This window comes from Cinclus cinclus, chromosome 26, assembly GCF_963662255.1.
Source record: "Cinclus cinclus chromosome 26, bCinCin1.1, whole genome shotgun sequence".
Classification (NCBI taxonomy): Eukaryota; Metazoa; Chordata; class Aves; order Passeriformes; family Cinclidae; genus Cinclus; species Cinclus cinclus.
The window spans coordinates 6,523,522-6,548,857 of record NC_085071.1 but is presented as its reverse complement, the minus strand read 5'-3'; the positions used below and the strand labels follow the sequence as shown (position 1 = coordinate 6,548,857).

The window sequence follows — 25,336 nt, the reverse complement described above, 5'->3', positions numbered from 1 at the left end:
TGTCCCAGGCACGTGACTCGGAGTGTTCACTTTATTTTTGTCAAATCTCTGGTCTTTGTGGGTTTTTATTTTCCAGTGGCAGCAGGTTCTAAATGGGAAGTCCTCATCCTTCATGAACGTAACAGGGTGAATCTTTGGGCAATGCAGAGCAAAGGTTTTTCTGTGTCAGAGCTTGCTGGTGTTTTCAGAAGCAGCATTCCCACAGTGAGCAGCAGGGCTCCTGCACCAAAAGGAAACAGCCAGGCACCTCCTGGGCTCCTTTCTCTCTCAATCAGAGCTGAGCAACGAGGATCCACCCTTCTGGCACATGGGGAGCCTGGACACACAGAGGATGTGGAAATGATTCTGTTCCCTAAAATTCCTAACGCTGTAATTCTGAGTCAGCCTCATTTCAAGCTGAGTATGAAATTTTCTGTTATTTCCTTCCCTCAACTTTAACCCTTCCACTGCAGAAGGTGCAGGGTGAGCCCAGCCAGGCTGGCACAACTCCCCGAGTCTGCAGAGCTCTCCCTCCCAGGGAGGGGATGGAAAATACCCAGGGTTTGCCTTCAGCCTCCACCAGCCACATCTAGAGGGAAAATCTCTTTTCCTGTCTCCTCACACAAAGAGGGACAGCCTGAGGCTCCCCAAAGTGCCCCCCTTCACCCAGGGCTCCTCAACACGTGCATCCCTCATCTGCCTGTTCAGCCATTTCAGCTGACACTGCTGCAAGAAATTCCCCCCCCCAAAAAAAAAGATTTCTGTCCCAAATGCTGCCTCTGCTCAGTGCTGAGCTGATCTCCAGGGAGGCAGGGGATGGATGGTGTTGGAGGTGCTCCCTTTGGGTGAAGCACACTGTGCTGGCTGCCTTGAAACTCTGCAGATTTGGGAGGCAGGATGCAGAACGTGGCAGCTTTTCATCTCCCAGTATCCCAGAGCTTTCCTCTCTCCACTGACTGCTCCAAAAAGCAGCAACTGGAAAAGTTGAAAAGCCAAAAAAGCATCTGCACCACTCTGCCTGTTCTGGCTCCCTGCAGCTGCCTCTCCAGTCCAAATTTAGCAGCTCAGCTTCCAAACCACTGAAGGGATGCAGCAAGGTGCTGAAAGTGAGGGCTCCACATTCACAGCAGCTTCCTCTGAGCACAGATCCCAAATTCCAGGCTAGAGGGGGTTACGTGTACTGAGGTGTTCCAGGCTCATTTCTGATGAGCCACCAGGATTAGAAGTGAATATTTTATGCCATTCCAGTCCTGACACATCACAATGCATCAGTGTTAACACTGTGCCATTTTGCATTTGAAAAACGGCAGCAGAACCACAAAAATTATGGAAATAGATCCATAATTTCAGATTTTGTTCTCACCACTGAGCCATCTGCCACCTAATAGACAATTATCTATTTGGCCCTGGTATTCCAAGCACTCTGGGTCTCAACTGATTTATAGCAGAGACTTCCAAATTTATAACTTCATTTGTCAACTTGCTCCTTTTCTTTCACCTGTAAGCCACTTGTTACTTTGGAGAGTTCCAGACAAGTCTGTATTAAAATCAACTAGAAATGACAAAACTGAACTCTGAAAACCTGCACTATCATTTCCACCATTTACATCCATATCTTTTCTCGTGCTTTGCTCCATCCAAACCCAGAAAGGAGCTGGCTTTCATTTCAGAGGCAGCAGCAGAACAAAAAGCATTCAGAGGATGCTGTGATCCAGGTAATGAGGAAATAGGTCTTGGGATACAAAACTTGACCAAGAAAGTGTTTTCGCTTTGAAGAGATGTGCAAATCTTGAAGCATATTTAATAACTAAACCACTTCAAATCTCTGGGTTTATGGAATTGCAAAAGGCAGAGAGATGAGAGGGAAGAATAAAAAGCTCCCCCTCACCATCACTTGCCCTCCTTTTGTTAACAGGGAAGATTTCCAAATGCAGAGCATTCCCAAACAGCTATTTGATTAGTTTTATCCATCTAGACTGGGATAATTAGTAAATGCTTAAAAGATGAAATCTAAATATACCAACCAATCAGCCCCTTTCAGGCACTTCCAAGGAACATTACACACAGCCATTATCTTCACAAGATAACCACTTCTGTGGCCCTTTACCCTCCTTCCTTCAACTCCCCTTCAAATATTTCACTATAAAATATCAAAGAAATTTCCACTTCATGTTAAAAAATAAGGAGGGCAGGGGGGTGAGTGTCATTTTAATATTTCTTTCCCCATTGTATTCCTAACTTGTTTTTTCCCCACTTGTCTTCCTTTTCCTGCAGCTGGAAGCAGATTATTTGTCCTCTCAGTTTCCAGAGCAGGACCTGTTCTTTCCCACCTTTATCTTCTTTGCTGCCCCACAGCAGCCCTGTGCCAGTGTGGGTTTTTTTAAGTTGCAGTAATGTCATTTATTTTCTCCTGCTGTATAAAATGTAATTTGCCAGATGACAAGAGAGAGAAAAAAAGAGAAACTGTCAGTCCTGTAGAAGAAGTCTGCCTGAACACATTGGGTAACTCATTTCTGTTTGGAATAATGGATGTATTTTTTCCCTTATCAGACTTGCATAAACTTGTATAATTCAGGATGTGCAGAAAAGGTAATGAAACAGCATCATGTTTATTTTGTGTTGCCTTTAGTATTATCACATGGAGATATAAATATCCAGGCAAACAGCAGGGCAGAATGCTATAAAAGAGCTGGGATTCATTTGAAAACCTTTAATAGAAAGCTGAGCAACTTCTCAGCTTACTTCTCAGGGCCCGTGTCCTCAGTAATGCTTTTATGTAACAGCAAAATGATAACAAAAAGCTGTGTACTCACTCCAGAGGATGGAGATGTTCCATTTAGGCAGACACTGATACCCAGAGGCTCCCTCTGGCTGGGTTTAAAAGCCTGGAAGTGCAGAGCAGGAGGAGCTGCAGCTCCAGGGATGTTACCAAGCAACTCCTGGACATGGACACCAACATTGATAATCCATCCTAAAGTAATTACACCTTCTAATTAAAGATTACAGTAAATCCAATAGATCCCAACAGGAACCCCAGCAATTTAAAGGCTAACCTGCCTGTTTTGCAGCAGCCATGTTCTCTCCTGCCTGGAATGAAATACTCAGGAACTGCAGGGCTCTCCATTTAATCAACCTTCAAGCAGGAGCCTCGCCTTGGGATGAATTAATCCAACACCCCCTCTCTTCTCCCACCTTAAATCAAACTCATCCTTTCACCTGGTGCCAAAGGGGAAAAACCTGAGCCAGGAGAGCACAATCCCAAATCCCAGCTTCAGCCATTTCCTCTCTGCTCTCCACTGACTCTGACACATCCTCTGGGTAACTTCCACTGCTCTGGGCCTCAGCTCCTCCATCTAAAACACACTCAAGAGTTTTCCTGTCAGAGCACTGGGCAGGGTGGAAATATCCAGAGTGTACTGGACAGAAATATCCAGAGTGTTGGGCACTGAAACACCCAGGGTGCTGGGCACTGAGCCTGAGCTCACTTGGCCCATCAGGCTGCCCAGAGCAGCTGTGGCTGCCCCTGGATCCCTGGAAGTGCCCAAGGCCAGGCTGGAGCACCCTGGGATAGAGGAAGGAGTCCCTGGAGCTCTGGGATTTCTCCCTTTCCAGGCTGATTGGCCTCCCAGAGAGCACAGGGTTGGTTCCTGTCATCAGCCAACTCTCTCAAAAGCAGATTTCTCCAAACACACCCCTTGGAATGACCCCCAAAGCTCAGGAAAACCTCACCTTTTTCACATCTGCTGCTGTTCTGCTCAGATTCTCCTTAGACACAAGATAAAGGTTGGTTTTCCACACCTAAATCAGCAGCCTGGGCACAGAACTCCTCCCTGGGGCTCCAGCTCTTCCTGGAGGATTCTCACCCAAAACTTCCATCCCTGTCAGCTCCTGCAAACATCAGCTGAGAGTTCAGTGGGAGATGGCAGACAGAGGAATTGCTGCTACAGGCAGCTTTATCTGGAAGTAAATACAACAGAGCAATTCCAGCAGCAGGTGAGTGGGGCTTTGCTTCAATTTCTTTTTGGCAAACTCCTTCTCAAAGCTGCATGGGTGGATTTTTCTGCCACAGCTGCTATCACAGCTCACCCTCTCTTGCACAACAGCCACAGCCATTTCTCAGAAAAATGATCTCCATCACTGCAACAATGGGGGAATTCTTTGGGAAGTCAGAAGAAATCACATTCCAGCAAGTTACAATATTAAAAAGAAAAAAAAAAAGTTTTAATCTCTCCTTGCTGTTCCCAGCCAGCCAGGTCATGGTGAGCTCTCCAGCAGAGACCTGCAGAGCCAAGCACTCCCTGCCCACCACAGCCAGGGGAAAAGCAGGACCAGAAGCTTGATTTGCACTGGGAGGACTGGAAAAAGCCCAGCACAGAGCAGCCCAAGGTTGTCAGTGTTAGTGGCAAGGACAGAAATAAAACTTGAGTCTCCTAGACTCAGTCCCTGCTAGGAAAGCTGAATGGGAGAAAACAGCTCAAACCACAATTAAACTACCACCTAATTAAATTCCTAATGCAACTAGATTTAACTGTGTCAAGAGGGGGAAAAAATAAAACCTTCTAGGGCTATCTGAGGCACTAAAGCCCAGCTGGATCCAGCTGCATCTAAATCAGGAAACATGTCAGCAAGAGCAGTTGATTTTGCAGTTAGCTCTGTAATGAGATGCTGGCCTGGAAGAGGCTGACAATGGTTTTGAGAACAAATTTGCAAGTCTAGACCAAAGCATGGTGTGATTTAGTGGAGAGATGAAACTGCAGCCTCCTCTTCCTTCACTTCCCACAATCAAAGCTTGGGGAAAATCCTGCCAGCAATAAAAGGAATTTGTGTTCCTGGCCACCCTGACAGCTCAGCTTCGTGCTCCCTGTGAGCCCCTAGAGCTGCTCAGACTCAAGATATTCCAGAGCATAGCCACACCAGCAATAAACACAATAAATAAATAAATATTCCTTTTGTCCTCAGCTTGTCACTTCCAGTGGCCACTCAGGCACTGCAGTCACTGGGTTTAGGGAGGTGGCAGCAAAAGGCAGCCCTGAGGTTTGTACCTGGCCAGGGGAGCTGACCCTGGTAAATCTGAGGGGTGAGTTCTTCCCTGAATGGGAACTCCACAGATCATCTGGAACACTGCAGGAAGGACTGGGGTCAGTGTGGAAGGGCAGGTGTGACTGGGGCTCGTGTGAGGCAGACCACAGTGAAGATGCTGTGGTACAATGCCAGAGAAAGTGAATAGCAGGGTACAGGAAGGACTGGAAATGGGAGAGGTGACACTTCAGAAAGAAGAGCTAAAAGCCAAAGGAACAGTTCTGATCTCCCTTCTGTCAGCACACAAGGCAGAAGCAGCTCTGAGCAACATCTGTAAGCACGAGGAACTCAGGGAAGAAAGGTGAGGTTCCATTTAAAAGGACTTTGGGGTTTTACACCCCGAAGTCCCAGCTGACTTGCCAAGCTGACTCTTGCTGTGTATCAGGAGATGATTGTCAAACAGGACAAGTCCTGAGCTGCTGCCAGGGCTGCAGGCACACAGGACAGCAGGAGGAGCAGAAAGCCACCAATACCCATTGTGTGACACTGCTATTTGCATTTTTTCAAGTCCTTTTCACTCCAGGCTGGACAGTCTGGCTTGTCTTAGTGACTACTATTGCATTCCAGCACACTTTAAGGAAGGAATGTGGGGAAAAAAATCACTTTCCTAGCAATGATGCTCCTTCAAATGTCACCTCTGAGTTCCCTCCTGGGTTTTGTGCCTGCAGCACAAACCACCCAAGAAATTCCCTGAGCTCTTAAGATTTTGGGCACCTTCTCATTCCTGCAGGCTGCCTCGAGGGCTCTTCCATTTCAGCTGCTTCCCTTCAAGCATGTACAGCACACGGGCTTTGTAAATCCCTAATTACACACAGCCTACAAATTCTCCTTCAAAGTGCCCAGCATCCCATAGGCAACAGCTGAACAGCCAGGCCAGGATCCAGCAGCTCCTCCCCAAAATCCCCCCACACTGAATGGAAGGTGGATGAAAGCATAAACATGAAGCAGGATTGCTTTTCCAGACCTGCATTATGACAAGGGAAGGTTTTTTTCCTTTCCCCTACAGATACCATCTGCACAGGATTCTCATTTCTGGAGAGCCACAGCCCAGGGGGATGCTCTAAAGGAGCTGTAGCCATAAGTAACCCAAAATGCTGCAAGGAGAAGGAAGAAAAAGAAAAGGTTTGGAAACATTTTGCTTTTCTTCTTCACAGAAAAGAAAAAAAGAAATACGAAGTATCCAGAACTTATTGGGCCTGTCTGTCTGACAGCCTGTAGGACAAATGTCAAAAAGCTCAATAAGGAGGGGAGGGGAAGGGAGAGGAGAGGAGAGGAGAGGAGAGGAGAGGAGAGGAGAGGAGAGGAGAGGAGAGGAGAGGAGAGGAGAGGAGAGGAGAGGAGAGGAGAGGAGAGGAGCTTTATACTCCTGAGCCTCAGATGTAAGAGCATGGGAGGAATCCTCAGTGGGCTTGGGAGAGAAAGAGTAAACAGGCTCCAGAGATGAGTGTGCAAATCTGCCAAGGAGCCAGGTCAGTAAAAGCTGCCCAGAGCAGCAGCAGGGAAGGGATCTCCATCCCTGCCAGTCCTGAGGGATGGAGATCTGGGTGCTCTAGAGCTGGGGTTCTGTGGGGGGCTCCAATCCCAGCAGCACAGGCTGGACACTGAAGAGCTCCCGTTCAGCCAAGGGAAGGTTCCCAGAGCATTCCCAGAGAGAACAAGAGAGGATGAGCCTCACGAGCAGCACGTCTCTCCCTGCCAGGCTCCCTCAGATGCTCCATTCACCCTGACTCTCCCCATTCCCCATTCCCCATTCCAGCCTCCCTCTCCCACTCCAGGCCCAGCTGCTGAGCTGCCTCTCCCCCAGCACCCACAAGGTGTGAACTGCTGCTGACACATGGATGGCTCAGGGCCCCAAAACACAGCAGAAGCAGATGGGAGAACCGAAGAAAGGAAGAAGGGAAGAAAAAAAAAAAAAAACAACATTAATACAGGCCAAGAGTCATCCTGCATCGCTCCTGTTCTGCACTGTGAGGATGGATTTAGGGAGCAGGAGGAACATCTGTTTGGAAACTGGCTTTGTCTCAGTCCAAATGCTGGAACAGGAGAAAGAGGGAGGCTGAGGGCTGCCAGCACACCTCGTGCTTCATCTCACACTTGGATGGCTTAGCAGGAGAGATCTGGGAGGATGAGTTTAGTTTAATGATTTCTTGCTGGTTCACCTGCTCCCCATCTGTCTTTGTAGTCCTTGCTCAGAGGGACAGATTGGAGCACTGCTGTCCTCTCTCTTTTCCAGAGTTCCTCCTGATTGGAACTTCTGAAGAGAAGAACAGAGCAATTCCCAAGTATTAAGTAGTCAGCTGAGATTAGTCCAATAATTCATCACAGGTAATAGCTAATAACAGACACAGGAAACTCACTCAGAGCCTTCCTAGAGCCACGTGTCAGAGCTGTCACCTTACACAAGTGGTACAAGAAATTCTTGGACCACAGCAGCAAATTTATTATCAGAGGCTGATCAACCCTTCCAGGAACCCCAGAGCCCACAGTAAATCACACAAACCAGGTTACAAACACCGGATCTCTGATGAAAACCAGCTTGGTGGGGTGGATGTGAGAACAATGTTCGGATTCAGCTGGCAGGATGGAGGGGCCTGACCTCCCATGGAGCAGGGCTCAGCCCTGGCACTGCTCCAGCAGAGACTGATGGACTGCTGGGAATAAAGCAAGGAATGGCAGCCTTGGGGATCTGGGTGATGAGCTACAGGAAAGAGCCACTAAAGTTCATCAAAATTAGAGGCAGAAGGCAGCTCCTTGCTCACAGACTCCTCTGTGACAGTGCAAGAGGGCACCCACAGACCAAATGAACAGTCCCCACTCACCAAATCCCACCCTAACACTCAACATTTTATTTAAGCCTTTGAAAGCCAGCAATAAAAGAACCAAGACAAGAGAGCTGTCCATGGCTCCATCCTACACCAGCCAGAGCTGAAACCAACCTTTTGAATTATTTTGCTGTGACAATTATTTTGCTGTGACTGGGCAGAACCACAGCCAGCAGCAACAGTGTTCTGGTTGTTTGGGCTCAGCAGCACCCAGCACAATCCTCTGAGAGATAAGATAATCAAACACAGCCATGGTGGCTCAGCAATCCTGACATGGGCTTGGTGCTGGAGAAAGGCCTTCAGGAAAGCCAAAACAGCACCAGAAATCAGCCAAGGGTTTGTTTGGGTTCATCAGTGCTGAATTCCAAAGTCAATACGTGTCCTTCCTAGATAACTCCAGAGAAAAATGAGGCTCAGATGAAAGAGAGCCAGAAACATCCCGTTTCCAATGGAAGTATTTTATTTGTATTTTATCCTGCTGGCTAATGCAGGCAACAGGAGCGTTTCAGGATGGATGAAACACTATTACTTTATCATTATCCTTTGTTACTTCTCAAAGTACACGGTTCTGCACTTCCCTCCCTGCCCAGGGAAATCATGTTAACACAATTGGAGCAAGAGCCCTGCTTTGAGCACGGCTGCTGGGACATTGCACACACAGCTCCAGAGATCAGCACACACAGACTGCAGGGCCACGCTGCTCCAGAGATCAGCACACACAGACTGCAGGGCCACGCTGCTCCAGAGATCAGCACACACAGACTGCAGGGCCACGCTGCTCCAGAGATCAGCACACACAGTGTGCAGGGCCACGCTGCTCCAGAGATCAGCACACACAGACTGCAGGGCCATGCTGCTCCAGAGATCAGCACACACAGTGTGCAGGGCCATGCTGCTCCAGAGATCAGCACACACAGTGTGCAGGGCCATGCTGCTCCAGAGATCAGCACACACAGACTGCAGGGCCACGCTGCTCCAGAGATCAGCACACACAGACTGCAGGGCCACGCTGCTCCAGAGATCAGCACACACAGTGTGCAGGGTCATGCTGCTCCAGAGATCAGCACACACAGTGTGCAGGGCCATGCTGCTCCAGAGGTCAGCACACACAGTGTGCAGGGCCACGCTGCTCCAGAGATCAGCACACACAGTGTGCAGGGCCACGCTGCTCCAGAGATCAGCACACACAGTGTGCAGGGCCACGCTGCTCCAGAGATCAGCACACACAGACTGCAGGGCCACGCTGCTCCAGAGATCAGCACACACAGACTGCAGGGCCACGCTGCTCCAGAGATCAGCACACACAGTGTGCAGGGCCACGCTGCTCCAGAGATCAGCAGCAGTTCTGCCACCAGGTCCCTCTGAAGGGAAGGGACACTCTCTAGGAGGAACATTCACTGTGTATCATCATCCTGTGCTGCTGGCATGAGATGCTGCAGGATTTCACCATCTCTTGCATTTAATGTTCTTATTCTTGCAATATCTAAGAGAAGAAATCTAACAACAGCTCCAGGGCCACGCAAGGCGAGTGTTGGAGGCCAGATTAGAACTAATGAGTTCCTGGCTCCCACTCAATCCCAGCCTTTAGAGCAATTAGCTCAAATAAACCCAGGGACCGTTTTCTGCTCCGCTGTCGTCTGCCTGTCCTCTCTGGAAACTCCTGAGCTGGAAAACTTCAACTGGCTCTGACAGAGGGGAGAGGTCACAGAGAAACCAAAGCTCAGTGCAGCCTGGGGACACCCCCAGGGTGCCCCAGGGAGGAGCTGTTCCCCTCAGGAACAGGCACCAGGATCACAGCAGGTGCCTGTGGCTCCCACAGCCCCCAGGGCACCCTGGGCAGGGGTGGGTGACACACAGGGACACAGGGATGGGGCAAGTCCCAAGCTGTGAGATGGCTCCAAGGGCACGGGAGGGTTTCAGCACACAAGGTTCCCATTCCTAGAAAGCTACACTCTGTTACCTTCCAGCTCAGGGAAGAAGCCTCAGGAGCACAATTCCCCTTTCCTGCTGGAGATCTCTCCTTTGATTCCCCTCACACAGGGGACTCTGCAGCTCTGCTGGCAGGATGAGGAGATGCAGAAGGGAAGCACGGGTGTCACTTCAGCTCAGTGCAGCCTCTTGCTGTTCCTCACGCTCCAGTGTCCTCCCAGGGACTGCTGGGCTGCCCAGGAGGAAACACATCTTCCTGCTGGATTAGGGACTAAGCAACATGTGCCCCATTTCACAGAGGTGCCATGGCTCTGCCCTGAGGAACAGAACACAAAGTGTCCTGCTTGAATTAGCAGAGGGTGCTCTGCCCCGTTAGCCAGGGTACAAATGAGTGCCATCCTGTCCCATAAGTAGGGGATGTTTATTATCCAGTCCTCCAGCACAGCTCCCACTGTGCTCTGGGGCCATGGTGAACAAAGCCCTCACATTATGTGCAGCTCACAGACACCACTGCCCATGACAGCTCCTCTGGAGCCCTTCCAAAATGTGGTGTCAGATGATGAACTCAAGTGCCAGGGGACCGAGAGTAAAGACAGCAATCATGGCACTGTGTGCTCCTCATGCCAAATCCACTCACAGCATCCACTGAAAAGTATTTTTCTGGGGAATGTAAATGTAGTCTCTTCCTTCAACTTAAAAAATCAGAATGCTCCCAGCACCAAGATTTCCTATTGCCACCACTAGAGTGAATATTCCTTCTCCCCCTGACAGCTCCATGTCAGTTCTATATTCAGGTCAGTCTCTCATTCAGTACTAAGGTACATTTCCCTTCCTCCCTCTCAGCCACCCCATCTAAAATCTGAATTGTTTTCAACACTGGAGAACATATTCAAAACCATCAAAGTGATAAACAATCTGTACAACAGCAGAATCACAGAGTAAACCAAACATGATGGATGAACCTCATCTGGCAAAGCCTTGCATACAGAATCCAAGGAAAGAACACTTAGCACGAAAAATCCTTCTCCCATTAAGGTGCAGATTTGATCACTGATTAAAAGTTAATCATGAGTCCATAAAAATTTGGGCTGGAAAGATGGAATCTTAATGCAGGTGACTGCTTTACAGTAAATATTTGAAGACCTGGATGTGCACAGGCCCCAGACTGATGGAAGAGCAGGGAGGTTACACTAAGAGCTCACAGCCAGGCTCCATCCCCTGCCCCAAAACCACCCTCCTATCCAAAGGATTTCCAGGAGCTGATGTGCATTTCCTGAAGTGATGCAGGGGAGTGCAGGTCCTTCAGCACTACACATCTGTGGGCATCCTGGAAAGTCATTTCCCCACTCATCACTCTGCAGTGCTGGCTGTAAGTGGCAGTTCAGAAACCAGTCTAGCATCAACTTTAGTTGTTGTGGAACAAGTGCTTTCACTGCTAGATATGGGCAGAGAAGAGCAAATGACTGCAAATTGCAGAGCACTCCCAAATTCCAGAGTGCCCTCAGCTTGGAGAGCTGGGTCAGGGTGAGCTCTGAGGTATCAGTGAGGCAAACAGCTCTGATCACAGCACGCCAGGCATCTCCTGGGCTCCTGCACTCTACCAACAGAACAAATACATTTTTAGTCAATTAACTGTATCCCCTACAGCTAAAACAGGCTCGAGGTCAGGTCTAAATTCTCTTTGCATCAATCCACCAGAGGCTACTGAAGCAAAAAATCCACTGCATGCACCATTTGTGGGATTTACACTACAGTACCCCTTTCACAGCTTCAGGAAATAAATGCAGGAGGAGTGTGCAGCAAAGGAAAATTCCAGCAAGGCTGGAGCCAGCCAGTGCTTCAAACTGCAGAGAAATTCTCCCTTGCAGAGGTATTTCTACCCCAGAGAAAGAATTACAGTCTGATCACAGCACATCTGACTGGTCTGAGATCGTAATTCCACTCCAGCTTAGTAAATATTTTACTGAGAACTGGTTTCCTTACCCCCAGCAGCCAGAGCCAGTCTGGTGGAAGTCCCTGGGTTTCCATCTGCCCAGCACACAGGATCAGACCTTCCCCTGGTGCCTCAGAGAGGAAGATGTGCTCACTGAGGAGCATTTCCAGCTGGAGCTGTGCGTGGTGCTCCTCACGTACCCAGAGCAGCACAGATTACAGGACTGGCCTGCAGTGCTGCTCAGCCCCAGAGTGCAGCAAGAAAAAGCATTTTCTCCACATGGAAGAACACAAAGTTGCACAGTGCAGGCAAAGGGAGAGGTCTGACACCTTTATCCTGCTGGCTGTGGAAGGGAGATGGTCAGAAATGGCCAACAATGGGATTCACAGCCCAGCTCAGCCTGAGAGCTGCTCTGAGCCCTGCTTTTGGCAAACTGGTGATCACAGCCCACCCCAGGGCACCTGTGAGCTCCAGAACACCTAAACCCACACAGGTGTACCAGAGAGGTAGCCAGCTCCTAGCTCAGACTTCTCCTGGCAGGGGTCAGGGCTGTGGCAAAAACATCAGAGAACCTGCAGCATTTCCCCAAAACATGAGCAGTTTTTTTCACTGTGGTCACAAACCACAGAAAGGGAACTCAGCAACCAACACCAAGGGGTTTTCAGCAGAGGCTGAGCTCCTGATAACATTCCTGTCTCTTGCTAATTATCTTTTAGTGATAAACTGTCAAGATATTTGTGTTTGGAAGACTGATCCACCTGCTGATGTGCACAGAGTGATGCAGTGTAACTGTGTGCACTGGCTGTGGTGCCTCCTTCCCCCCAGGGGCTGATTTTAGAGAGCAAATCCATCTTTAGAGCTGTGTTAGAAGAGGACAGGGGGACAGCCAGGTAGAGGTGGAGATGGGAGGAAAAGCCAGGATGAAGAGAGGTGCACTGTGAAACAAACAGGCTTTGGTATCACTATTGCAAAGGAAATGAATGTGGGTGTCAGCCCCAAGGGAACAGTCCCTGCCTGCATTTGACACATTTCCTCATTTGAGAGGGACAAAGGACACTGTCAGGTTCAGGCATGAGGGATTCCCACACCTCAGGCGTAGAAATGTGCCTGGAGAAAAGGGGGGAGAAAAGGGGGGAGAAAAGGGGGGAGAAAAGGGGGGAGAAAAGGGGGGAGAAAAGGGGGGAGAATCTCTTCCTCTGCTCACATTTTCCACCCATCCCACGACTGAGTTGGAGGTCTTTAATGATGAACTTTCTGCTCTGGCTGGTTCCAGTGGTTGTCTTTAAGCCCTGGTTGGTATAAAAACACTTTAAGGAAAATGCTCTTCCCTGTCTCCCCACCTAAGAGAGCCACGAGTCCAAGGCAGCAGGAGTGCAGCAAGTTTGGCTCCATCCATCATCAGCAAAACTGTCAGCTCAGCTCCACCAGCAAAATCTTTATTACTGGTTATGATGCAGAAGGCAGGAACCACACGGTTTGATTTCCTCAGATCTGAGGTTGGGTTTGCAGAGGCAGCAGTTAGAGGGGAAATAATTTTGACTTCTCCCTGAGCCAATTTGATCTGGAAATTGTTGAGACCAAATAAATATGGAATCCCACCGTGGCATTTCTGCAGTGACTCTCCAGCTACAACAATTTCTCTTTTTTTATTTTTTGTTTTCCTGAGCATCAGTGATTTGTACTCGGCGCATGTAAAAAACCAGCTAATCCCCAAAGCCATACCTGACTGATCAATTACACAGCTAATACCTTTTCCAGAGGTCATCTTAAGAGATTAATAATCCCTTCCAAAACTTCCCAACCTGCAGATTTGTTATTTGGCTTTCTGCAGCTTTCCTGGAAAGGTCAGAGTGCCCCAGCCCTGGGGACACACAGCAGTGGATCCCAGACTGTTCTGCAGGTGACCAAGGACCTTTAGCAGCAAATGCTGTGCAATGCAGGTGCTCTCTTCTTTATTTCTCAAGAAAACAGCTGTTCAGTGACCCTGGGCTTGTCTTTATTGGTTAAAGGTACTGCACACACACAGAGCCCAGCAGATCCACCCAGCCCTGCTCCTCACACTGCAAACAGCCTTCCCAAACAGCAATAAAGTGACAGCTTACAGGGATTCCCACTCTAAACTCTATTTTTTAAAGCAGGGAAAGTCTAGCAGGGCCACCTGAGCTGCAACTTTCCACACAAGAGCACCCAGGAAAGTCATGGTACTGTGTCTTCTTCAGCTGAAGCATCAGGCAGCTCAGAGGTGGTGGGAAAGAAGGGACAGCAGCTGGGATTCCTGACTGGAATTCCTCACTCTGAAGGGTCCTGTGGAAAACAGAAAGCTCCAACTCTCTAGGCTAGGCATCACCTCTGGGTATTTTTGATCATGCAGCAGCTTTTCCTCCTGGCTTTCATCTGGCAGGCAGATGGGAAAAAAAAAAAAATCTCAGCAAATCCCATCCACACCCATCCTACCTGTTAGAGGTGCTGACCTGCGAGAATGGCCTGAGGGAAGGCAAAGCAAATAACAAAACTTCCACTACAAGGACAGCTTGGGACTGGTTTTAGCAAGTCACAGGACTGACAGCTCTGGAGGAAGGAGAGAAAAACCACCTGCAGCTCCTGCAAACACGGAACAGGCAGCACAGCCACCACCTGCCCTTCTGGCATCTCACACCATGTGAGCAATATTTGCTAATCCAAAAGCTGTATCATCACTTCTTCCTTGCAATTCTTTTTCTTTTTTTTTTCCTCCATCTGTTTCTTTTTATGCAGCATTTGTCTTCTAACCTTCCTGGTTTGTTTTCCTCTTGTCTTTTTGATTAACAAAAAGAGACACACCTTATCTCTTCCCCAGGCTGCACCACCCTCCCTTGTTTTTCGTGTTCAGCCTCCTATCTCAGCACCATATTTGTTTCTCTCTCTCTGAATAAATAGAAGTGTAGGCACTTTTAAGAAATAAGGGCTGTTTGAAGAGTAATTAGCTGTCAGCATAAAACTAATATTTATGGATTCTCATCCTTGAAAACTCTAACTCTGCTACCCAGCACTGATTATGGCTGTTAGAAACAGATGGGGCTGAATCCATACAGCTTGGAATAATGCTATATTTAAAAAATAATTAACTCCAAATGAAGGACTGAATGCCACTCGCTTCCCCTAAATTTGATTTTTTCAATTTGATTTGTTTGCACAAATGGAAGCCGGGCTATTCCCGGGTATCTCGTGCTCCCTGGCACACCTTGGAGGTGGGAACCTGCAGAGATCCAGGCACTGGAATGCTCCAAACACCCTGCAGCAGGAAAGGATGGCTCAGTCCTGCCTGGGATCTCAGAGGAGCCCAGCACCCCCGGGTGTGTTGTGTCTGGCTGCCTGGCAGAGGAGTTGGAGTTTTACCAGCGGTGCAGCCTTTGTTTTAGAGCCTGACAAAGATATAGGAGGGGAGATTCAAAAACTGTTTTTCAGGTGCAGGTTGGAGAGGATGAAAGCCCTCAGTGTGATATTCCCTGACTTCATTCTCTCTTCAACCCAGGGCAGCACCGTTGCTGGATGCCCACACTTCTGCGAGAGCACAGACCCAGGAAATTTATACTCTGCTTAATTAAATCTGTGCTTTTTACTTATTGGCACCCCTTCCGAGAGCAGAATTCCCTCCAAGTTGGTTATCCATCACGGTGAAGGATGCGACAGGCACGCTGGAATCCCACACAAACCTGGTTAACTGGGTCACACAGCCTGCTCCGTGCTGCCTGCCAGCCTTTCCTGCACGGGCTGCAGGCACGGGGCCAAGCCCTGCCCTCGCCCTGACACCCCTGCATTCCTCCCCAGCCAGGCTGGATTGTCTCCTCCCAGCACGGGGGACAATTCCAGTGCCAGTCCCACAGGGATCTACAGGGACAGAGCCTCCTGCATCCTGTCCCTCCATCCCTGTGGACAAGCCAAGTTCTGTCATCTCCAGGCTTTTGTGCAGTCTCGCCCCCCCAGGGATGGAGATTCCTGAACAAGCAAAGACATTTCCCACTGAGCCAGGTTTTCCCTTCCTGTAACCCCTTTTTTCCCCCCCTAATAACCAAGCTGAAATTCACATTTCACTAATTCCAGTCACACCCCACCAGCAAGCCCGGGGTGCTCAGCGACAGGGACACCCCAGTTCCTGCCACCCTCCTTGGGAAAAGGAGGGAGCAAGGGACCTCGCGTGAGAAATAAGGGTGAGGCTGGGGAGGTGAGGAGTGGGTGACAGCGGTGGGGGCAATGAGAGGGGACATGGCTGTGAGGGGAGGTGACAGCTGATTGAGGGGGGACCCAGACACAGACACAGCCCCGAAATCTGAGGGGTTTCACAGCCATGAGAGGGAACAAGGGCTGACTGATGGGGAGATATGGCTGCTGAGGGCAGGTGAGGTGATGTCTGATGGGGACATGGCTGTAAGGGCTGACTGAGGGGACACACACCTGTAAGGGGAGGTGATGTCTGACTGAGGGGAGCTCAGACAAGTCGAAGGCTGCCTGAAGGGGATGCGAGCACTGATCTGAGGCCAGGGCTGCCTGAGGGGGCCATGGAGGGAGGGGAGCGGGCACACGGCCGGGAGCTCTGCCTGCGCTCCTCACCCACCTCTTTGATCTTCATCCTGCGGGCGCGGGTCTCGGCGTCTTCTCCGTGCCGCCCGCCGCGCACCGGGTGCCGGAGGCTCCGGCGGAACCGCTCGTAGTCGAAGCGGAACGGGGCCCGCGTGTCCCGGGCCGGGGGCTGGGCGCTGGCAGGCCGGGCCCGGCTCTCTCCGCCCTGCACCTGCTGCCGGGAGGCGGGCGCGGTGCGGGCCGGCGGCCCGGCCATGCGGGCGGCCGTGCGGAGCTTCTCCCGCAGGCGGCGCGGGGCGGCGGGGCTGGCGTGGCGGGGCTCGGCGGCGGCGGGGGGGCTGCGGGGCAGCTCGGTGTCTCGGGTGGAGGAGGAGGAGGCTGAGGACGAGGAGGAGGAGGATGAAGAGGACGCGGAGGCGGTGGCCCGGCGGGGTAGGAAGAGGCGCTTGAAACGGGAGGAATCGGGCAGGAGGAAGAGGGCCCCGAAGCAGAGCGTGAGCAGGCCCGAGAGGAAGAGCAGGAACAGGAACTTCTGCGGCAGCCGCAGCCCCAGCGCCGCCGGCCAGCCCGGCATGCCCGGCAGCTTCCGCAGCACAACCATGGGGCACCGGATCGCGGCCGCCGGGCGGGACCCGCCGCCACGCCGGGAGCTGCCGCTGGCTCCTGCGGCCAAAGGCTCAGCGGGGCCCGCCCTGGGCACCACCGGCCGCCTTCACCGGGGACCGCACGTGGGTGACTCCGGGCCGGGCGGAGCGGCGGTTCAGCGTCCCCGCTGCCCGCATGAAGGCGGCGGCGAGCTCATCCCGCCGGGGCGGCGAGCGGCTGGGCTGGGCTGCTCCCGGTGCGGGCTCCCGGCCGGACGGTGCTCCGGGGCTGGCTCAGGCAGCGGCTCCGGGGCGGTGCGAGCCCGTCTCTGTAGGCGGCGGCGGGTTCATGCTGCAGCACGGAGAGACAAGAGCGCGGTCATTCAGCACCGCCGAGGATGCGGCCGGAGAGACGAGCCTTTGTCCCCGGCCGGTCCCCCACCCTCCAGCGGCACCAGTCGGGTTCCCTCTGTCCCGACTCGGCATCAACTCTCCGGTCTGCGAGCAGCTCCCGGCTCTGCACCATCTCCCCTTCAGCGCCGAGCTGCGCTGGCGGGGGGACAACCGGGAGAGCCCCGGGAAGGACGCGGTGCTCTGGGACACCCAGGAGGGGCCGGGTGCCCTGGGACAGAGCAGGCACACAGGGACGAGGCTGCTCCGCTGCTCTGCCGGGAGCCCGCACCAGGCTGGGGAGGATGGGGCTGCAAACCCAGCCATGCGGAAAGCTCGGCTCGGGCTGAGCTCCTTGAGGCAACAAAAATCTTCGGGTTTTGGTTTGACCTAGCAGATCCCTGTAAATTTCTCCCACATCTCTGCCTGTTAGAGTTATCCATACCCCCCTCCCCAAAACCGTCTCCTTGTGGAACAGACAGAGCCCAACTTTCAGAGCCCCCGAGGCAGCAGGACACGGCTCAAAGCCCGGCGGGCGACCCCCAAATGGCTCCTGCTCCTGCGGGCAGGGCCAGCGCTGCTCCCGAACGCCTCACACCCGCTGGGGCGGCCGCTCTGCTACCCCAGCGCTGTTTACTCACCCCTCGGACAAATCCAAGCCTCTCCGGCTCCTTATAGCGGGCAGAATCTTCTCAGTCCTGCCCGCTCATCCCAAAAGCCCCTCGCTGCTACCAGCGCTCAGGGGGTGCCAGCTCAGTTAGGAGAGGGAAGATGCTGCGCTCCCCAGGGGACAGCTCCTCTCTCTGCCCACCCGAGCATCCAGCAGGGAAGCGCCGAACTGCACGGAGCTCCTTGCGGAGCTGTGTTTTTGCCTGCCCCCGTGCCGGGCGCGGGGACCGGCGGGGCGGCGCTGCCCGGTGCCCTCACGGAGCTCCGCCCGCTCCGCCGCTCACTGCGACAGCGCCCGGCCCCGCCCCCGCCGCGCTGCCCCCCCCAACCCGCGCCGCCGCGCCAGCCAATCAGCGCGCACGGCTCTGCCCGCCCTCGCTGGCTATTGGCTGCTTGTCCCACCCTGAGAGCGCCCATTGGTTGGTGCCCGTGCCAGGGAAGCTGCTGGCCCCTCCCCGTTGTTTACCACAGTTGCGCGGCCCGAGCTCGGGGATTGTTGGCCCCGCCCCTTTTCTCCAACCATCTGCTCCCATTGGTCGCGAGGAACGCCCCGTCCGCGCTGCGATTGGTGGAGGGGGAGGCGCCGCTACTTTAAAAAGGGGGCTGCGGGCGCGCGGCGGCTCCAGAGGCTGTGAGGGCTCGGCAGGTGCCGGTGGGCGGCGCTGGCGCCGATGTTCGCGCACCGTGAGGGCTCTGAGGGGCCGATTTACCCACAGGTCCCCCAGGAGGGGCTCCGTCCCCATAACTTTCAACATATCACTAGGTAAGTTTGAGTGACCCTGTGAGTTAATACCCTACCGGAATGGAGGATGGTGAACTAGGCTTTCTGCTCGTAAACGTTAGAAAAAATGCCCTCAAAAAACCTGCATAATTAGCAATGAAAGGGAGAAAAGGGAGGAGGCATCTGAAGCCCCTCAGGAATAACTGGATGGGTGGAAAGGGGGCAGGATGAAGCTCCTAGGAAAGGGCAAAAGGGAACATTTTGTAGGTCTGGGAAGAGCTGGAGCTGTGAGAAGAGGAATGATTGATGTGTTCGTGTGTGCCTCCTGCACGATAAACAGCCCTGCAGGGGACAAACACCTGAGCTGATTGCTGGGGCTGCCTGCCCCGAAAGGCAGATCTGGAACAGACACTAAACAGAGTTAAAAGGAATAAAATAGGCATTTATTGAAAAGCCCCGAAGAGTGTACTCGGGGCAATGCAAGAGCCCAGCCAGGATTCAACAACATCCAGGATGGATCCTGGTCACTAGTTTTACGCTTTCATAAGTTTTGGTTCATCTACATATTGGGGTTAATTGTCCAGGTTATGAAGTCACAACCCCTTGGTTTTCCCCTTTCCCTTTGCTGCTGTTTATGTTTTTTTGTTTTTGTTTTTTTTTTTTTTTTGTGTAACAATTCTCCTTGATTTTCTAGCTGGAAAAGGATTGTTGTGTCTAACTCCCCTGTGAAGAGAATTTACCAACACCCAACATGAAGCTTCAGAGTTGCACACCAAGCAGCAAAGAATCTGTAAAATATAAAAAGCTAAAACCCGAGGCATCAGCTGAGGAAGAGGAGGGAGGGGTGGGGCTGCTCCTCTTTACCAGCTCCTCATGGCCTCTGGAACAGCTCAAAAAGGAAAATTTTGGTTCTGCTCAGGACAAGGAGAGAGCCAAAGGCAGCTGCCACTTCCATTCCTTGGAGCAGGGATGGATTTTGGCAGCATTTCTACCTCAGGCAGCCCCCAGGGACCAGCACCAGCCAGACACCATCGCTCCATGGGAGCAGGCAGCATTTGTCTCATCCTTATTAAAAAATAATAATTAAAAAAAACAAACAAACCCAAACCAACAGAACCCCACCAAACCAAAGCTCTCTGCTCTCTGTTCCAGTGGTGGTCCCTTGATCTTAGGGAAGGCCCCAGGATGGGAAAGGTTGGGCAGTTCCGCTTCCTAAGAGGATTTGGGGGCATCAAGGAGGATAATAAATAAAAATAGACAGCAGAGAGCAAAGCAGAGGCATGATAAAACAAACAATTCTGAGCAAACCCAATTTTCCACTGCCTCACTCCTCATTCCATCAGCGGTGGTGGAAAAGTTGGAGGCTTATCTTTTAATTAGGTTAAATTAGGAAATCTTTTTGTTTTGCTCTGTGTTTAGCATAACATTGTCTTGGAGGTAAAAGCTTGGAAATGGAAGGTTTTCCAGATTAGGTTAAATTAAGATATTATGCTTCTTAAAGAAGACAAAGCATTGTCTTCGAGGTAAATGTTTAATTACATTTTAAAGACAATTTTGTCTGAGCAATAATAAGGCAGAGCCCAGCTCTGCCTGTGACTGCAGTTCCAGACGGAAGCCAAATAAATTGAGAAATTGCTGTTGAAGGAGTTAGGAGGCAGAGTGTAATTACTGGGGAAATGGGGGTCCTGCTGCATTATGATTCTTGTTTTTTTAACAGCTCTGGAAGAAATAATTTAGAGAAAATTACTTTTTTTTTTTCCCTCTCTTTTCCTTTATGGGCATAAGAAAAATAGGATTTAATATCCACCTTTCTGTGAAGAAGCAAACTACAGAGTGATAGATAACACTCAGGGCAAAGGAGTTTGGCCCAATTATTGCACTCGAGCCTCCAGACTATCTTTTACAGAGCCTCGATGTTTATTCCTCTCTCAGAGAAGAAATTGCTCCTGGTTTCTGGCTGTGGGATGAATCCCAGTGCCATCTCAGCAATCTTGCCTCCTGCGTGCCAGGGAAAATATCAAAGCTGCTGAAAAATAGAAGAAAAGCAGAAACACAACATAAGGTGCATGGAGGAGAGAGGAGCAGGAACATTTCCAGTTTTCCTGTAGCACCAGGTGACTAATGGAGCAGGATGCAGCTTTTTTCTTTTTTTTTTTTTTTCATTAAAATCAGCCTCATCAGAAGGCCTGTGTTCCATTTTTCTTAAATAAGGAGAGGGCCAGAGGAACGCCGTGAATTTGCTCTTGTGGATGTGGAGCACCAGCCTATTTTAGATGGCTGCAGAAACAACATCCCAAGTGGGAAAGTCCTAAGAATAATTTTCAGCCGAAGACTTCACCTGTCAGGAAACGCAGCTCGGGCAAAGCAGAGCCAAAAAGATAAATCAGGGAGGGATTTGGTGAAAACAAAACAAACCCAGCTTTTTCCCTGGGTGTCCCCCTCGGCCCTACGCAGCACCAGCTCCTTGGCAAGCACTGAAATAAGGAAGAGAGCCCCAAAATAACTTTTTTCCAGTCACCTTGAGGGTGAAGTTCATCTGTCCCGACCTGAGGAACGGGTCAGTCCCACCCTGGCTGGGATGAATCGCTGGCTGCACTATATTTAAACTGAGCCTGGGGAGCTCAGCCCCAGAATTGTTGTGGCTTTGCCAGTCTGGTGTCGTCCCACGTGGCATCCACAGGCAAAACCCGTCCTGTGACGCAGGCACAGCCTGGAGGTGCCCAGCACCAGCCCTCACGCGGGACTTTTGTCTCCCAGTATCACCCAGTACCTGATCACGGTCCTTTACTGGTGGCGCTGTGCCAGCGCAGCCCCTGCTGCCGCTGCCAGAGGGGGTTGTGATCCTCCAGCTCTGTTCAGAAATGTCCTTCCCAGTTTCCCTCGGTCAGTAGAAAAATGAAACCATTTTATGGTGCTGGTGTGGAACAGGGAAATGTTTTTCCTTCCTGCTGTTTCCAGCTCAGGCTCGTCGCTCCACAAGATCCCTTGAAATGACAAATCTTCTACAGGCACCCGCAGATCCACTCTGATTTCGTCTTTCCTCCTTTTAAAACTACACAGGGCAATGCTCGATCCACAGGAAAAAACAAAAATATCTTCCTTGGAGCCTCACCCAGCCTGAGCAGACCCTGCCCAGGGCAGTGCCTTGTCCTTGTCCCCACCCCAAGTGCCCGAAAAAAAGGGGAGAGGAGGCGTTTGTGCTGCTCGGGCTGTGGGGCATGAACTCCCAGGTTTTTATTGCTGTCCCGGAGGGGCTGCTCCAGCCACACACACTGAATACAGATGGAGACGGCTCTGGCCAGGCTGGAACACAGAAAAACAACAATTACAGGATTATAAAAACACCTGCCAGGTATCAGCAACGTAAGAGGAGGGCAGATCGAGGAGTCCTGGGGGAAGGGAATTGATGTCTCAGGGTTGTGTCCTTCTGTCCTGGCTTTGGGAAGGGGGGAAAAAAAAAAAAAATATTGGTAAGATCTGAGGGGACCCACGTCCAGAGGTGGAGCAATGCCAACCCTCCACTGCTGGTTTTCTCCTGGGTTTAGGGGCTCTTCGGAGCCAGGGACACCCAGGACAGGCTGATCTCACTGGGCACAGGGAATCTGTGCAGGACATGGGCAGGGATTGCTCAATTTTAGCTGGCTGGGAGGGAGGAGTGAGGTCACCTCTGCAGATCTGAGTCTGCTTCCACTTGAAGCCCTCAGTGAGCCCCGGTGGCCCTCGGGGACAGCCCCTGTGCCACACAGGAGGGTGGATTTGGGACTCTGGACAGCATCCAGGGGCACCCCAAAGCCTCTGTGTGCATGGCTCCAGGCAGAGCCAGCTCAAAGCCTTTAGAGCCTGGCTGACTTTGCAGAGCTTTCCCCCGAAACTTGCTCAGGGCTCTTTCCTTTTCATCCCACAGCAGCCCTGTGCTGGCTCCGAGTGCTCAGAGATAGAAACAGGAGGAACTTCAGCCCGCAGACATCCCTTGGTGAGGGTTCTGGAGGCAGCAGGAGAGTCCAGGGCCTGATGATGGAGTGGCTGACGGCGCTGGGGTCACACAGAAGGGATTCTCCTCCAGGCCAGCTGCCACCTCCTTGCTCTTTAAAAGGATTTTTGCACCTGCTGGATCGAACTTGGTTAGCATGGCAGGGGAATACACTGCAGCACCAGGGCTGGAGGGGCCTTTCAGAGAGAGGAAATGATTTGTTAAAAACACATTTGAGAGCTGTGTGTGGCCTCAGAGAGCCCTGGTGGCATTACTGGGTTATTAGGTGACAGCTCAGCCATGTGTGGAAAGGCAGAAAGGTTCCCCCCAGTTACTGATTCCCACCACAGCCTGGATCTCTCCAGATATTGTGTTGTGTTATCACTCCACACCTCCCTGACACGGTCCAAATCAGATAAAGCCCGATCTCCTCAGGGCAGGCATCTTAAAATCAGCATTTCCAGGAGCCTTTATCACTGCCAGCCTGGCCATTCCCCAGCTCCTGGCTCATCCCGAGCCTCTGGGGGGGGGGGGGGGGGTTAATCACTCGGAAGAGACGGATTTGGTGACATTTCACCGGATTTGGTGACATTTCACCGGATTTGGTGACATTTCACTGCAGCTGGCAGGGCCAGCACAGCAGGAGCAGTGCCAGTCGCAGGGCAGGCACACACCTGCATCCCTGGGGGCTCCACCCAGGGCACCCAGCAGAGGTGACGTGGGGACACGCAGCACCCCTGGGGCTGCTGAGGCTGCTCCCCACCCTCATCATCCTCATCACAGCCTCTCCTCCACCGCCAGCCCCGAATGGATGCCCAGGCTGCCCTCAGCCAGCACACGGGTGGGTGCCCAGGGCCACCCCTGGGCTGGCATGGCGGGGCTCTGGCAGCCCCAGGCAGCTCCCCATGGCCACTCAGGGGAACCCGAAGCTCTCCCGTGCCCGGGCTGGCTCTGAGGAAACCCCACTGGTTTGAATCTCTGCTGCTGTGTCAGCTGGGAGAGGAGGGAAGGGAACTGGGAATTGGAACTATTGCAGCTCCGCGTGCAATGGGGAACGAGACTGGGATGGGGGGAGCAGCTCCAGCCTGTGCTGCTCTGCCTCATCCCCACCTCGGGGCCCTCACCCTCATCCTGAGGATGTGAAAAGCACAACTGGGGAGGTTCGGAGTCAGGGTAAGGCACGGAGCTCTGCTGGCGGTGCAGGGAATGCCTTGAGTGCTCCTACCTGAATTCCTGAATTCCTGCTCCAGGAGCTCTCCCATCACATTCCACAGATGCGAGTCAAGCCAGCTCGAAATATAACCGGGAGACCACAGAGGAGCAGGTGACCCAGATTCTGACAGACCTTCCCCAATTTAATCTTGATCTACGCCACCAGCTGCCAGCTGGAGCACCATGTTTAACCAGCGTGAAAAAACAAAGACCAGCCTCTCACATCCCCTTAAAACAAAGCTCCTGCCTGCCCAGCGCTGGCTCTTTTCACTCACAATCACATTTTGCCAACCCACTACCCCCTGAACCCTCGTGGATCCATCAAAGCCTCAAACATAAATGTGAAGGATCAAACCTGGTCCCATTTAAGAAGAAAATCCCCAGCAGAGCAGCACAGCCTCATACCATGGATGACAAATCCTCTCCAGAGCCCACAGCCCTGGGGTTTTTTTGGCATTTGTCTGGTTGCTCTGGGAGATGGGAAGGTGGATTTGGGGAACCTGTGGCTCCAGTTGTGGAGGGGAGAGCTGAGCCTGGCTCTGCAGCTCAGGGCTGGGAGTTTCTGGGCGATCCCTGCTCAGGAAATATTCCTGCTTCCAGCTGGACCAATAAATCTCAGCCAGAGCCACTTGGATCATCCTCTGCCTCATGCACCAACCACGAAATTACAGGTTCCTGTCACAGGCTCTTTATTACAGGTGATTTCACAGGAGCTGTGATTTTCAAACCTGAGCCGGATCTGCAGCTCCAGCAGATTTTTTTGCATCATTCTCATCCCTCTTCAACCACCCACCTTCTGTGCTCTGTTTTTAACTCACACGTGGAGCCAAGTTGATCTTAAAGTCGCTGATGGAAGATGCACATGGCTCCTGTCACCCCAATAATCCCATTCCCAAAAGCTGCAGCCCCTCCATTCCCACGGCCACGGAGCCTCCTCCAGCCTCCCTTACGAACAAACCCAAAGAATTCTGACACGTTTTCCCAGTTTTTAACATTTTCCTTTGGGGTGGGCTGAGCCACGGCCACTTCTCTGCACATCAGCTCTTGTTCTGTAAAGGTTAAGTGATTAGAAATATTTCATGGATTTTAATTACAAGCTCATTCCCCTGCAATTTGAATTGCAGCCGTGCAGGGCAGGATGACCTGGGAATGTAGCACAGGGCAGTGGGAACCAAAGGACATTAAAAGCAAATCCCTCAAAGGCTGCTCCTGACCAGGATAAGATCAGGGCGGGCTGGAAATGCTGTTCCTACACAGGGGACACTGATGGAAGCTCTGTTCTTACCCTGAGCTGTCCAAGGGACACTGCTCACTGTCATCATTTCCCTTACAATGACACACCAGCTTGGAGGAAGCCTCTCAGCTGCAGCTTTTTATATCCAAACTCTTTCTGGCTGAGCAATCTCAACCTGCTATTGATCCAGATGACGCATTTGATTCCTATAATTGAGATTGGAATTAAAAAAAAAAAATGAAAGAAAAAAAGCCTTT

General features: G+C 51.7%; 1 protein-coding gene across 1 annotated transcript in view; it reads right to left on the bottom strand.

The window, feature by feature from the left end:
* Window positions 1-18,177, bottom strand: part of MAN1C1 (mannosidase alpha class 1C member 1) — a 52,664-nt gene extending 34,487 nt beyond the window's left edge. The window contains exons 1-2 of the mRNA XM_062509292.1: window positions 17,915-18,177; window positions 16,334-17,235 (exon numbers count right to left, since the gene is read on the bottom strand). Coding sequence (XP_062365276.1) covers window positions 16,334-16,900 — 567 coding nt within the window. The 5' untranslated portion in view covers window positions 16,901-17,235; window positions 17,915-18,177. The remainder of the gene's footprint in view (window positions 1-16,333; window positions 17,236-17,914) is intronic.
* Window positions 18,178-25,336: the final 7,159 nt, after the last annotated feature.